We start from the raw sequence: 14,942 nt of genomic DNA, 5'->3' as shown, positions 1-14,942 counted from the left end.
AGATCGTCTTATTGTTGGTAGTTGTTGAAGATATCCCTCTAGTGGTGTGGGGGCTGTGCTTTGGCAAAGTGGGTGGGGTTATATCCTGCCTGTTTGGCCTTGTCCGGGGGTATCATCGGATGGGGCCACAGTGTCTCCTGACCCCTCCTGTCTCAGCCTCCAGTATTTATGCTGCAGTAGTTTATGTGTCGGGGGGCTAGGGTCAGTCTGTTATATCTGGAGTACTTCTCCTGTCTTATCCGGTGTCCTGTGTGAATTTAAGTATGCTCTCTCTAATTCTCTCTTTCTTTCTTTCTCTCTCTCGGAGGACCTGAGCCCTAGGACCATGCCTCAGGACGACCTGGCATGATGACTCCTTGCTGCTCCCAGTCCACCTGGCCGTGCTGCTGCTCCAGTTTCAACTGTTCTGCCTGCGGCTATGGAACCCTGACCTGTTCACCGGATGTGCTACCTGTTCCAGACCTGCTGTTTTTAACTCTCTAGAGACAGCAGGAGCGGTAGAGATCCTCTTAATGATCGGCTATGAAAAGCCAACTGACATTTACTCCTGAGGTGCTGACTTGTTGCACCCTCGACAACTACTGTGATTATTATTATTTGACCATGCTGGTCATTTATGAACATTTGAACATCTTGGCCATGTTCTGTTATAATCTCCACCCGGCACAGCCAGAAAAGGACTGGCTACCCCTCATAGCCTGGTTCCTCTCTAGGTTTCTTCCTAGGTTTGGGCCTTTCCAGGGAGTTTTTCCTAGCCACCGTGCTTCTACACATGCATTGCTTGCTGTTTGGGGTTTTAGGCTGGGTTTCTGTACAGCACTTTGAGATATCAGCTGATGTAAGAAGGGCTATATAGATTTATTTTATTTGTAAAATACATTAAAAAGATAACATAACTTAATTGCAGTTGTAAATGTTTCCACTCGTGACTGATAGCTTTACAGTTAAAGTTACTTTATAGCCTTTTAGCTATTTTACACAGCAATTTATGTCATATAGTTAGATAGCTAGCTATGTTTTTAAGAGAGAGCTTGACAATAGGCATTTCTCCTCCTGTCATGCCCTGACCATAGTTTGCTTTGTATGTTTCTATGTTTTGTTTGGTCAGGGTGTGATCTGAGTGGGCATTCTATGTTGTATGTCTAGTTTGTCTGTTTCTGTGTTTGGCCTGATATGGTTCTCAGTCAGAGGCAGGTGTTAGTCGTTGTCTCTGATTTGGAACCATATTTAGGTAGCCTGTTTTGTCATTGTGGGTTGTGGGTGATTGTCTATGTTAGTTGCTTGTGTCAGCACATTTCTTATATAGCGTCACGTTCGTTTATTGTTTTGTATAGTTTGTTCAGTGTTCTCTGTTTATTAAATTCATGATGAACACATACCACGCTGCATTTTGGTCCTCCGATCCTTCCAACTACTCCTCCTCAGACGAGGAGGACGACGAGCGTGACACCTCCCCCTGTTTTCAGTCACATGATTAGGTGTGAGCAGTGCAGGAGGTGGGCTCATGAGTTGTGCTACAATTTTACTGGGGATAGCTTTATTTGGGCGCAGTGGTCTAAGGCACTGCATCTCAGTGCTAGAGGCGTCACAACAGACACTGGTTCGATACCGGGCTGTATCACAACAGGCCGTGATCAGGAGTCCCATAGGGTGGAGCACAATCGGCCCAGCGTCGTCCGGGTTAGGGGAGGGTTTGGCCCGGGGTAGGCCGTCATTGTAAAATAATAATTTGTTATTAACTAACTTAGTTAAATAAAGAAATATAAAAATATACAATTTGTGACCTACAGTGCATTCGGAAAGTATTTAGACCCCTTATTTTTTGCTACGTTACAGCCTTATTCTAAAATTGATTCAATAAATTGTTTCCTTATCAATCTACACACAATACCCCATAATGACAAAGCGCACACAGGTTTTTATACGTTTTTGCAAATGTATTCAAAATAAAAACAGAAATACCTTATTTACATAAGTATTCAGACTCTTTGTTATGAGACTTGAAATTGAGCTCAGGTGCATCCTGTTTCCATTGATCATCCTTGAGATGTTTCTACAACTTGATTGGAGTCCACCTGTGGTACATTCAATTGATTAGACCTGATTTGGAAAGGCACACACCTGTCTATATAAGGTCCCACAGTTCACAGTGCATGTCAGAGCAAAAACCAAGCCATGAAGTCGAAGGAATTGTCCGTAGAGCTCCGAAACAGGATTGTGTCGATGCACACATCTGGGGAAGGGTACCAAACATTTCTACAGCATTCAAGTCCCCAAGAACACAGTGGCCTCCATCATCATTAAATGGAAGAAGTTAGTAACACTTCCTAGAGCTGGCCGCCCAGCTAAACTTGGTCAGGGAGGTCAGGGAGGTGACCAAGAACCTGATCGTCACTCTGACAGAGCTCTGGAGTTCCTCTGTGAAAATCTATGCACACAATGCACATAGATTTTTCTATCGTGTTATTGACTGTACGTTTGTTTATGTGTAACTCTGTGTTGTTGTTTTTGTCGCACTGCTTTGCTTTATTTAGGCCGGGTCGCAGTTGTAAATGAGAACGTGTTCTCAACTGGCCTACCTGGTTTAATAAAGGTTAAATAAATGTTGTTGTTTTTAAAGATGGGAGAACAACAATCTCTGCAGCACTCCACCAATCAGGCCTTTATGGTAGAGAGGTCAGATGTAAGCCACTCCTCACTAAAAGGCACATGACAGCTCGCTTGGAGTTTGCCAAAAGGCACCTAAAGAATCTCAGACCATGAGAAATAAGATTCTCTGGTCTGAAGAAACCAAGATTGAACTCTTTGGCCTGAATCCCAAGCGTCACGTCTGGAGAAAACCTGGCACGGTCCCTATGGTGAAGCATAGTGGTGGCATGTCAGGATCGAGGGAAAGATGAACGGAGCAAAGTACAGACAGATCCTTGAAGAAAACCTGCTCCAGAGCGCTCAGGACCTCAGACTGTCACGAAGGTTCACCTTCCAACAGGACAATGACCCTAAGCACACAGCCAAGATAATACAGGAGTGGCTTCGGAACAAGTCTCTGAATGACCTTGAGTGGCCCAGCCAGAGCCCGGACTTGAACCCGATCGAAAACATCTCTGGAGAGACCTGAGAAAAGCTGTGCAGTGAGGCTTCCCATCCAACCTGACAGAGCTTGAGAGGATCTGCAGAAAAGAATGTGAGAAACTCCCAAAATACAGGTGTGCCAAGCTTGTAGCATCATGCCCAAGAAGACTCGAGGCTGTAATTGCTGCCAAAGGTACTTCAACAAAGTACTGAGAAATGGGTCTGAATACTTATGTAAATGTGATATTTAAGTTTTTTTTATTTTATAAATTTGCTAAAATTTCTAAAAAAACTTTTTTGCTTTGTCATTATGGGGTATTGTGTGTAGATTGATGAGGAAAAAAAATATTTGATCCATTTTAGAATAAGGCTGTAACATAACAAAATGTCAAGAGGTCTGAATACTTTCCGAATGCACTGTATGTACAAATTACAATAGTGCAATAGCAGAGCATAAGAGAGTTGCCACATCAATGTTACACTGTTATTGTTATGAAATGTTATATTACAATGTTATTTATTGTTATTAGTGATATTCCATTCAAATATTATATTCCAATGAATCTTTTGTTTATGAATTAAAAACAACTATTGATAACCTTTTGCTCCTGAATGTCATTGTAAAGATTGCTGGGATTTAAAATCTTCCATTATTCAAATCATATTTAGTGCAGTTGTACATAATGGATTGTATGGAAAAGGATCAACAAAGAAAGAACAAAGAAAATTCATATGAAGTTAAGTTAAAAAGAGTGACTTTACATCAAATCTCCTCTAGAATTAGCCAATAACAAAAAAAAACTCTGTATTCATACAACTCTATCATAGGTTTGTACAACTGTAACCCCTGGCCTTTATTTTATGTACTTTAACTTTTGAAAGTCAAATCTTGTGATTGTTTTTCTTTTTTTACTTTTAATGTTATTTATGTTTATTTACGTGTAGTAATGTCCTATGTTTTCACATGAAAAGTGATTGCTTTTGGTAAAAACGCTTTATGGATTCCTGGGGCTGGTGCTAGAAAAATTCCGAAGTGTGCACGGCGGTTGGGAAAGGAGGTGACTGCTGGTGACTATTGGAGCTGAGGAGCCGGAAATGGCTGCAAGTAGTGCGGAAGAAATGGAGGAAATTGAGAAAAAGTTGGTGAAGCAACAGCTGTGCTGGAATGCGAACAATATGGGTGTCAATTCTGATTATATGGAGCGCGAAGATGATGGTCAAGGACCGCAATGGTCGGTAGTGGAAAGACATAGGAAGAAGAGAGATCATGATACAGAAAGCAATGGGACGTCTAGTAAAGAAATCATAAAGATGGCCATGGTAGGAAGCAATAGTAATGATGTGTTGGAGTGGAAAGTGGTGATAGTGTTTGATGAAACCACAGGGCTTACTTACACTCTATCTGAATAACTAATGCTCTAGAGAAAGAGGTAGGTGAAGTGAAATTAGCTCGGTTCATTGGAAATGGTTGATTGTTAATATTTTGTGGTAGCCAGGCTCAGCAAGAGAAGATTCTGAAAATGGAAAAGCTTAATGAGAAGAAGATTAAAAGCCATGTCCCTGGTGCTTATGCTAGGTTGAGGGGAGTCATCACTGGGGTCCCAATATCTATGCCCATAGATGATATTAAAGAAAATGTGACGGGAGGAAGAGTGATGGAGGCCAAAAAGGTTGATCAGCAGGAAAGAAGGTCAAAGTTAAAGCCTCAGTGCTGTTGAGGTTTGAGAAGGTTATGCCTGGGGAAGTACAGATAGGAATCCTTAGTTTCAATGTTTGAGAATTTGTCCCATATGCACTGCAGTGTTTAAAATGCCCAAGAAAGGGACGTGTAGCTGTTCAATGTAAAGGAAGGAAAAGATGTGCCAAGTGTGCAGGAGCACATGATTACGGTGAATGAAGGAGCAATGTGAAGTTTAAGTGTTGTAATTGTGGGAGGGAACATCCACCAAGGTGGATGCCAGGTGCAGAGAGAGGCTAGAGAGGCTCAGAGATATACAATTAGTCATGATGTATCGTATACAGAGGCTGAAAAACAGATTGGTGGAACTACAGTGTGGAATGATGGCGCTTCCATGGCTGCTCCAGTAGTAAGTGGACCTAATGTCGGGGCTGGTGTTTCTGCTGGTCCTGGCATGGTTTCGAGGCCTCTTCAGGAATCTTGCGCTCATGAATGTGCGGTGTCAAAGGACGCTTTGATAATTAATCATGTTGACTTCATAGCTTTTATTGGTAAGGTTACCAATACGACTCGGGGGATTTATTTGTTTTGTTATTTTCATGGTCGTACAGAATTGGGCAGATCATTAGTGATCGTACATTTCAGCACAGTAGGTGGCGGCATGCACTTAAACGATTGCTTGCGGACCGCCATGATAGCATAGAATACAACTTTAAAGAAGAAGAAGGTTTGGTCCAACATCCGAGTTCAGCCGATTATTTGATTTCCGGCGTCGTCAACCCAGATTGTGACCCTGAGCAGTTGTTTAGCTAGGTACTATCGTTGAAGTTTGATCGAGGATTGCAAATACATCACAAATGGTACCGTTAGTTAGCTAAATTAATGCAAAGAAATGCGTTTTAGGTTTATGTAAATTTCATGGTTAGTTGCCTAACAGCAATTGTCTAGATTAGTGTCTTCGCCATGCGAAACCAGCTAATGCTAGCCAGCACTTTTAGCAAGCTAACGGAAGCTAGCCAGTCGCAATGGAAATGCAACAGCTTGCCGACTCTTTTCAGACTTTTGGCTTGTTACCGTTTGTTAGTTAAGCGTTCGCTATCTGTTTTATGTCTCAGGTTATGGTTACCTAGCTAGATATAGCTAGCGAAGTTGCTATCTGGAATGCGAAATCATTTTTTTAACCAACAATAGATTGTATCGTTTGGGCAGACTAGTATGTCCGACTCGACGTAGAGTAGACAGCAGTATAATAACTTAATGAAATTAATGTTTGCCATCAGATTAGTTGTTTTCGACATAATGATGATTAGCCGATCAGATCGAACCTCCAGCGGCATAACGTTACCCAAGTACTGTAACTAGCTTGTACTCAAGAGGTCGAGCCGACAGTCCATTGAAATCATGGTACATTTATTTTCAACCAACCTTTATTTGGCTATACTTGCACTGGCGTGTCTTTATAAACGAATGTTTCCAGTTCCAGGGGCAACTCCAAAAACTAGAGAATATTAAGTCCACTTTTTTGTATTGAGTTAGAAATGGCTTGTCGCATGTGTGTACATCTGTGTTTGGGTTGTATGCGAGATATCCGGCAGCTAAAATGCTGAGGGAACTCCGTGCAAAAAGTGGATTTAATATTTTAATGAATATTCTCTGGTTATCGGAGTTCCATCTGCAAATGGAAACAGATGTCTAAGACACCAGTGCCTAACAAATCGAGAATGAAAAAAGTATCGCCAAGTAAAGGTTGGTTGAAAATAAAATTGCCATGCTTTCAATGGACCCACGGATCGAACTCCAGTACAAGCAATATTCGTTATGGCGCTGGAGGTTGTCTGATTGGCTAGATGATGATGGTTATCTTCCAGGACAGTGAAGTGTCAGACTTTGACCCTGCACCAGGGCTTGAGAGCAGTATGGAGGGCGAGAATGCACCAGTGTACTGCATTTGTCGAAAACCTGACATCAATTGCTTCATGATGTGAGTTTAATCAGATGATCATAACAGCAACACCTTCAACACAAGTAATCATAACATGACCTTGAAATGTTACATAACCTTAATTTCATGGGGCTCATATCTGTGTTGTTCTTGTAGTGGTTGTGACAACTGTAATGAGTGGTTTCATGGTAACTGCATCAATCTCACAGAGAAGATGGCCAAAGCTATCAGGCAGTGGTACTGCCTGCGATGCCGAGGTGAGGTTTTTGTTCCCCATTCACTATCATCCACATGGGTATCTGTCACATGTGCTTACTAACCTTACATGATGTCTGTTGCTTTTGATTAGACAAAAACCCATCATTGGAGATAAAATACCGTCCAAAGAAGAGCCGCGAAAAGGAGGCAGAGGGCCAGAGAGAGCCAGAGAGAAAATTTGAAAGACAAAACAGCACTCCAGATTATAAATCTGAAAGGCGCCGTGGATCAAAGGTTCGTTATTTTACATCTAAATGTTATATCCCCATTTTCCTTCAATGTATATCAAAAATGGTGTGTCTTTGGAACTATTCTGTTGGCAAACATATCTTTGTCTCTTGTTTGTCTCAGGTTAAGCGCTCTGCTCGTATGTGTGGAGAGTGCGAGCCCTGCTTGAGGACTGAGGACTGTGCCACATGCGACTTCTGCAAGGACATGAAGAAATTTGGAGGTCCCAACAAAATAAGACAGAAGTGTCGATTTAGGCAGTGTGACGTCCGAGCCAGGGTGAGTTCCTAATGAGACTATGCCATCACTCTTTTTTTGCTTACATCTTTTAAACTGGTGTAGTCTTGCAAACTGTGACACAATGCTGCTTATTCTCTGCAGAAAATGTTGCGTGTGAAGGATGAAGAGTTTAATTTGCGTGAAAGGCGGGATAATTCCTACCACCGGAGAAGGCGATATTCAGACGACTACGATAGTGAGGCAGAACTCTATGAAAAGTACAAGGCAGCGGGATATGACGACAACATGGTATTGCAATAGATGAGAAATATTTTACATTTTACATTTTAGTCATTTAGCAGACGATCTTATCCAGAGCGACTTACAGTAGAGTGCATACATTTTATTACATTTTACATACTGAGACAAGGATATCCCTACCGGCCAAACCCTCCCTAACCCCGGACGACGCTATGCCAATTGTGCGTCGCCCCACGGACCTCCCGGTTGCGGCCGGCTGCGACAGAGCCTGGGCGCGAACCCAGAGACTCTGGTGGCGCAGCTAGCACTGCGATGCAGTGCCCTAGACCACTGCGCCACCCGGGAGGTAGCAGTATTGGCTGAAGATTCTATCAAGAACTATTTGAAACACATTCAAAATACACAAGATCCTTATTATTGTCCTACTGTTGCACTTACTCTCATATCCACTTGTTCTTTGGCTTGAATAGCACTTTTTCAAGTATTTTGAATGTTTATCTTATTGTTTCTGTTCAACCCAGCCATGGCTCAGTGATGAGGATGACGGGCCTCCATTCAGCCCTGTTCTGCGAAAGAAAGCTGTGAAGGTCAAGCATGTGAAGAGACGGGAAAATAAATTTGACAAGAAAGTAAGCAAACTTTACTTTTACATCTTGCAGGCACACAATGATTACTGTTAATTTTGATCCATGCAGTTGCAGTCCACATCTACCAAATATTTGAAGCTTTTAGCTTTTTTTTATTGCATCATGGGAATATTACTGTTGTGACAAAATACATCAAAGTACAGTGATTTTACATGTGTGCCTTGCGATTTGTTTTTGTTAATGCACATCAGAAAGAGTCACGGCGGCACAAACAGAAGCAGAAGCACAAGGACAAAGTCAGGCACAGTGATAGGGGCGATGCCAGGGATGGAGGAGGGCAGCGACAGTGCCTCGGGCCCAGCTGTGTGGAAGCTGCACGAGCCAACTCCAAATACTGCTCAGAGGAATGTGGCATGAAGCTGGCTACCAAGTAAGCGCACAAACACAAACACACACATGCAACTGTAAGAAAATCAATCAAATGTAAAATACATTATGTCTCTAGCCGGCTCTATGAGATACTCCCTCAACGTATCCAGCAGTGGCAGCAGAGCCCCTGCATCGCTGAGGAGCAGGGCAAGAAGCAACTGGAGCGGATCCGAAGGGATCAGCAGAATGCACGCATGCGTCTCACTGACATGGAGAAACGCTTCCACGAGCTGGAGGGAATCATTGCTAAGGCCAAGCAGCAGGTAGTCCAGCAGGATGAGGAGGTGAGTCACTTCAGTATTTTTTTATTGGCCACTGCGGTATTTATCCAGTGGGGTCAGAGCTCCTCGGCTAGAGAAATGTTTTGCCCGTTCAAGCCTGCGCTCAAATCTTTCAGCGGCTTCCTGGGTGAAACATTGCTTTGACGTGTCTTTCTTTTGGTTCTCGTTTCAGACGAATGAAGGGGACAATGAAGAAACAGACCTGATGATTTTCTGTGTGTCCTGCAGTCACCCTATCAACCCAAAGGTGGCACTGCGACATATGGAGAGATGCTATGCTAAGGTGAGTCTGTCGATGTTGAGCCAACATTCTTTTTATCCAGCCTATCAGTCAACCCCAAAAATGCTTTCGCGTATCCTTCAACACCTTCCCTCTAACTCAGTTAGCGTAGCGCCACAGGGTTTCAGACTGCAGCCATTTTCTTGTACGCGGTAAGCTGGAGATTTCCTATTTAGCTTCTCTGATCTTGGTTGTGAGTTAGTGGTATACATCCAGAGTGCAGTAGCTGATAAAAGTGTCTACAACATCCTATATGGGAGAGGATGAAATGTACAGAATTAAACTTAATATAGAGTACTAGCAATATGAATATAAGTTGCAGATATGCACTCCTTCCTAAAGGACACAGTATAAACTGATAACATTCTTGTTTTCTCTCTTTTGCATTGACAGTATGAGAGCCAGACATCTTTTGGTTCAATGTACCCAACAAAGATCGAAGGGTAAGAGTCTAGCACTTTAAATGGGTTTGCTGGAATTGATCAATTGTTGCTTGCTTTTCTGTTTCCATATTGTTTCACCACGGTAGTCTGTATACTTTTTGTTCTCAGAGCAACAAGACTCTTCTGCGATGTGTACAACCCCCAGAGCAAGACCTACTGCAAGAGGCTTCAGGTTTTGTGCCCAGAACATTCCAGGGACCCAAAGGTCAGTGATGATTGGCGAGTCAAATGCAAAGAAACTTTGCCATAAAGCACACTAATTGTCCTGCTGTTTGACTTATGATGTATAATCTTGGCTTCGCTTGCCCTCTTGTCCTCTTGGTTTGTGGTTAGGTCCCAGGGGATGAGGTGTGCGGCTGTCCTCTGGTCCGTAATGTGTTTGAGGCAACAGGCGAATACTGCAGGGTTTCTAAACGCAAATGTAATAAGCACTACAACTGGGAGAAGCTCAGGAGAGCTGAGGTGGACCTGGAGCGTGTCAGAGTGGTTAGTAGTGGAATGCACCACATCCATCTATTATTTTGGGCCACTTCACCAGGGTTGAGGTGAATTCCTGTAGATTCAAATCAGAAATATACCAGAATTCCAGTTCATCATGATTTTTAGCTAACATGAAAATCAATTGACTAAGACCCTGGTTATAACAAATATTATTGACCTTCATAAAGGGTAGTTCATATGATCTATGAAAGTGAATTTTAAAGGACCGAGTACACAGTTGATTTCAAAGACTTTTTTGCTATTTTAATCATTACTCCTTGCTTTTCTCCCAAAATGTCTTTGTAAACAGTGGTACAAGCTGGATGAGCTCTTTGAGCAGGAGCGCAACGTCAGGACTGCTATGACCAACAGGGCTGGTCTTCTCGCTCTTATGCTGCACCAAACCATTCAGCACGACCCCCTGACAACGGATCTCCGTTGCAACAAGGACAGATAGCCGGCTGCATCTTCATGTTATTTCTGAGTGGCATTTTCGTACATCTTTGTTAGAGATTTATAGTATCTTTTTGTAGAGACTTTGGATTTTAAGACCTTTGCTGAAGTTGAAAAACAGAAATATTTGAATGGTAAATGAATATATTTTCCATGTGTCCAGCACTATTGAGGTCTTGCCACTTCTGGTATCTTGCTAATTATAGTCTCAAATAAAGACTGTGGTCAAGCTCACCTGCAAATGGAAAAACCTTGGTCAAGCCATCCGCGCTGTAGAATCTGCGTGTGCGCATGCACTCACATTATGGTATGGCTGACACCATTTAGTTGACTGGTCGATTGTTTGGTAGATAGGCTGTTGGTCGACCGAGATTTAATTAGTCGAGCAGTAGCAAAAATAATATTTCATGGTGTACAAGACACTGATTTGTGCCTGTCTGAGTGGACTGCTCCATTGTGGAGGACGTGGGGATGGCACAGTCCATGAAATGTGCTACTGAAATTGTATACGGTTATATTACATAAGAACAATGGTGCAACACTAATAGCAATTATAATATTTTAAAACAAATGCGCTTTCTCTAGTGTTGGATAGTGGTCGCTGTTCACGTTTCAGAAAAACGTCAGTGTGCTCTTGAATTGGCACCTTTTCCTAGACCATGTTGCTATGCATAATAGCAGAGTCAACCAGCATACTGGTGTTGGGAAAAATACGGTGGAGGCAGCAGCAGAATGAGATGAGAACAGCCCTTGTCTAAGAAAAGTGAGGAGAAAGGGAACCACAACTTAATTAGGTCTACTCAACAGTCTAACTGTTGAATATGCCTGGCTTTATAAATCCATATATCTACAAAAATAAGACAGATCCTGCTTCTGTTGCCTGTTTGAGTGTTTAATAGCCTACTGATTCAGTGAGCACCAAGCCTCACACAATTACATGTCAAGTAAATCATTTGACAAATTCAGCTGTTTTTAATCTTTGCTTTGCTGTAATAAAGGCTTTACACTTTTCAGCCTCTGGTATTATAATTTGTGTTAGCACTTCCAAATTGTTAGATAAATAATATAACGCTCCTTTTTCTTGATCTCATTATTATTAGTAGTTGTATTTATTAAGGATCCCCAGGCAGCAGCTACTCTACTGGGGTCCAGCAAAATGAAGGCAGTTTTAAACAATGTTAAAAACATTGCAAGACATTCACAAGTGTGCCCTCAGACCCCTACTCTACAACACGAAATCCATGTGTATGTTATTGTGTGTTTATGCATGTGTCTCTGCCTATGTTTGTGTTGCTTCACAGTCCCCGCTGTTCCGTAACGTGTGTTTTTTTAATCAAATTTTACTGCTTGCATGAGTTGCTTGATGTGGAATAGAGCTCCATGTAGTCCGGGGTCTATGCAGTACTTTAAGCCTCCCATAGTCTGTTCTGGATTTGGGGACTGTGAAGAGACCTCTGGTGGTATGCATGGGTGTCTGAGCTGTGCCAGTAGTTCAAACGGACAGCTCGGTGCATTCAACATGTCAATACCTTTCACAAATACAAGTAGTGATGAAGTCAATCTCCTCCACTTTGAGCCAGCAGAGATTGACATGCATATTATTAATGTTAGATCTCTGTGTACATCCAAAGGCCAGCCTTGCTGCCCTGTTCTGAGCCAATTGCAATTTTCCTAAGTCCCTCTGTGGCACCTGACCACACGACTGAACAGTAGTCCAGGTGTGACAAAACTAGGGCCCATAGAACCTGTTGATAGTGCTGTTAAGGCAGAGCATTGCTTTATTATGGACAGACCTCTCCCCACCTTAGCTACTGTTGTAACAATATGTTTTGACTATGACAGTTTACAATCCAGGGTTACACCAAGCAGTTTAGTCACCTCAACTTGCTCAATTTCCACATTCATTACAAGATTTAGTTGAGGTTTCGGGTTAACTGAATGATTTGTCCCAAATACAATGATATTAGTTTTTGAAATATTTAGGACTAACTTATTCCTTGCCACCCATTCTGAAACTAACTGCAGCTCTTTAAGTGTTGTAGTCATTTCAGTCGCTGTAGTAGCTGAGGTGTATAATGTTGAGTCATCCACATACATTGACACACTGGCTTTACTCAGTCTTTAATAAGATTGAAAAAAGTAAGGGGCCTAGACAGCTGCCTTGGGTAATTCCTGATTCTACCTGGACTTTGTTGGAGAGGTTTCCATTAAAGAACACCCTTTGTGTTCTGTTAGACAGGTAACTCCTTATCCACAATAGCAGTGTTTAAAGCCATAACACATACGTTTTTCCAGCAGCAGACTAAGATCAATAATTTCAAAAGCCGCACTGAAGTCTAACAAAACAGCCCCCACAATCTATGATCATAAGTAATGTCATTATCATTAGTAGGCTTAGTATAGCAGCCTTATATAACCACCATTAAGCTGTAGGCCTAACATGTTGACCACACCTCTTGTATTGCAAAATAAATGTACACACACATTATTCAATCATTGCACCCACACTGCTCGTGCGCGTCAACGAGCGTATGCATAGCCAGGTGTTAAAATAGAACTTAGTTCGATTGGTGACGCGCTGCAAGTCCTGCCTCCCATCTATCTCCTCATTGGTTTTTAGGAGCATATACCCACATGAGTGATTGAAAGATGAACTGAGGTCCACACTCCAGTTCAGTTGATGGTGGTAATGCACCTTCAACTTGGTTGCCAACCGCCATATAAAGTCTGAAGAAGAGGAGGCCTTGAAGGAGGAGATATTACTAGAAACGAACTCGGTTTACCTTTTTAACTGTGGATCAATTGTCGGAGTAGAGGACCTTGTGCATTTCAGGTAAAATAACAACTCAATGTTTATATCCCAGGACAAATTAGCTAGCAACAGCAAGCCATAAATGTTTGCTTTTCAACCTCTCCCCAAGTTAATATAGTTGGTTCAGAGTTCGTTTTGATATTTCAACCTGCATATCCTGACCGCGTCTGGTGTGGGAGGACAAAATCAACATGCGCGCTGTGGCGCGCACTCGCGTGAGCGTTCTGGTTACCATGTAAGAGAGCATCCGCTTTAGTCTTAATACCGTAACTTACTTAGGCCTATATTTCAATACTTATATAGGCTACTGTATCAATCATTCATATCATCACACAGCATATGAGTCAATCATGATTTGAAATGCAAACAAGCATTTTAGTTTTAAAATAAAATAAAGCAAGCGTTGAATAATTATCTTAAACAATAAATAAACCATTCCATTTCGGATATTGCATTCACAGATGAATGCTACTATTTTTTGTCTTTGCTGTAATAAAGGCTTAACAAAAAACAACAACATTACAACAGACTCTCTGGTACGCTTATTTATTGAGTGTTGTTTACATTGTTCCAAACAGTCAGAAAAATTATATTGTAATCTATACAGCATCTGTTTGGCACACATAATATACACGCAGACTTGCTCCTTACCTTCTTGTTCTTGATCTCCAGTATTTTCCACAACTAGTCAAATGTATTCCTCCTGAGCAACCAGTAAACATTCCCCCATTTCGAGTTTATTTGTCATGTTCTCTACATCCATTTTTGCTGTCACGTGTTACGGTGTTCAGAGTTTGTTATAACCAATTTATTGAAGTGATTATAATATGTTATAGGTCAGGCCCTATTGTGCACTATTCGGACGGGATTAGTTTTACTGGGGGAGGTCGGGTAATGTAATTATATGCTGCAGCAGGGAAGAGGGAGAGAGAGAGAGAACAGGTGCTAGTCACATAGTCGCTGTCTTTTAAAAAAAAAACACAGTGCAGCAAGTTTGATCCCGGCACAATCAAATCAATTGCAGGTCGGACTCCATCTAGTCATTTGTGTGTCTTAATTATTTAATCAAACAGCGTGCTTAAAGCATCAGACAAGCTCAGTGAATATAGTTGATTTAAATAAAACACATAGGATGTGTCAATATATGGAAAAATACTGCGTATGTTTTAAAATTTCGACCAATCAATTGATCAAACAGACGACTCTTGGTCGACTAAGATTTTTTTTAGTCGGGGACATCAGTACATTATGGTATCACTTGGAATATGCTTGACAGGGAGAGATTCTCCGATCTCTGAACCTCTTCTAAACAGATTGTCACCAGTGAATTGTGTGATATGTTAATACGCAGCAAATTCATTCAAAAAGTTATGCAAATTGTATTTACTTTTTTTGTTTCGGTTTGGTAGCAACACGCATCATACACAGAAGCACATGTCTCCCAGGCAATAGTTAGGTTAGACCCTAATCAGTGATTGATATTCCACATAACTATGATTGCATTTGGATCTCATGAAAG

The 14,942-nt window shown here is 41.7% G+C and overlaps 1 protein-coding gene across 1 annotated transcript; it reads left to right on the top strand.

Annotated features, from left to right (window-relative positions):
- The first annotated feature begins 5,501 nt into the window (after nucleotides 1–5,501).
- cxxc1b (CXXC finger protein 1b) lies at nucleotides 5,502–11,624 on the top strand. Its single transcript, XM_039009341.1, has 14 exons — nucleotides 5,502–5,610; nucleotides 6,619–6,731; nucleotides 6,849–6,949; nucleotides 7,042–7,184; nucleotides 7,302–7,457; nucleotides 7,560–7,706; nucleotides 8,180–8,287; nucleotides 8,497–8,675; nucleotides 8,751–8,958; nucleotides 9,128–9,238; nucleotides 9,629–9,678; nucleotides 9,787–9,883; nucleotides 10,012–10,164; nucleotides 10,469–11,624. The coding sequence occupies exons 1-14, from the start codon at nucleotides 5,608–5,610 to the stop codon at nucleotides 10,613–10,615; spliced, it is 1,716 nt and encodes a 571-aa protein (XP_038865269.1). The 5' UTR covers nucleotides 5,502–5,607; the 3' UTR covers nucleotides 10,616–11,624.
- The last annotated feature ends 3,318 nt before the right edge of the window (nucleotides 11,625–14,942 follow it).

Source organism: Salvelinus namaycush, chromosome 2, assembly GCF_016432855.1.
Source record: "Salvelinus namaycush isolate Seneca chromosome 2, SaNama_1.0, whole genome shotgun sequence".
Classification (NCBI taxonomy): domain Eukaryota; kingdom Metazoa; phylum Chordata; class Actinopteri; order Salmoniformes; family Salmonidae; genus Salvelinus; species Salvelinus namaycush.
Note: the sequence above shows the minus strand (reverse complement) of the source record. Positions and strands in the feature narration are given on the sequence as shown.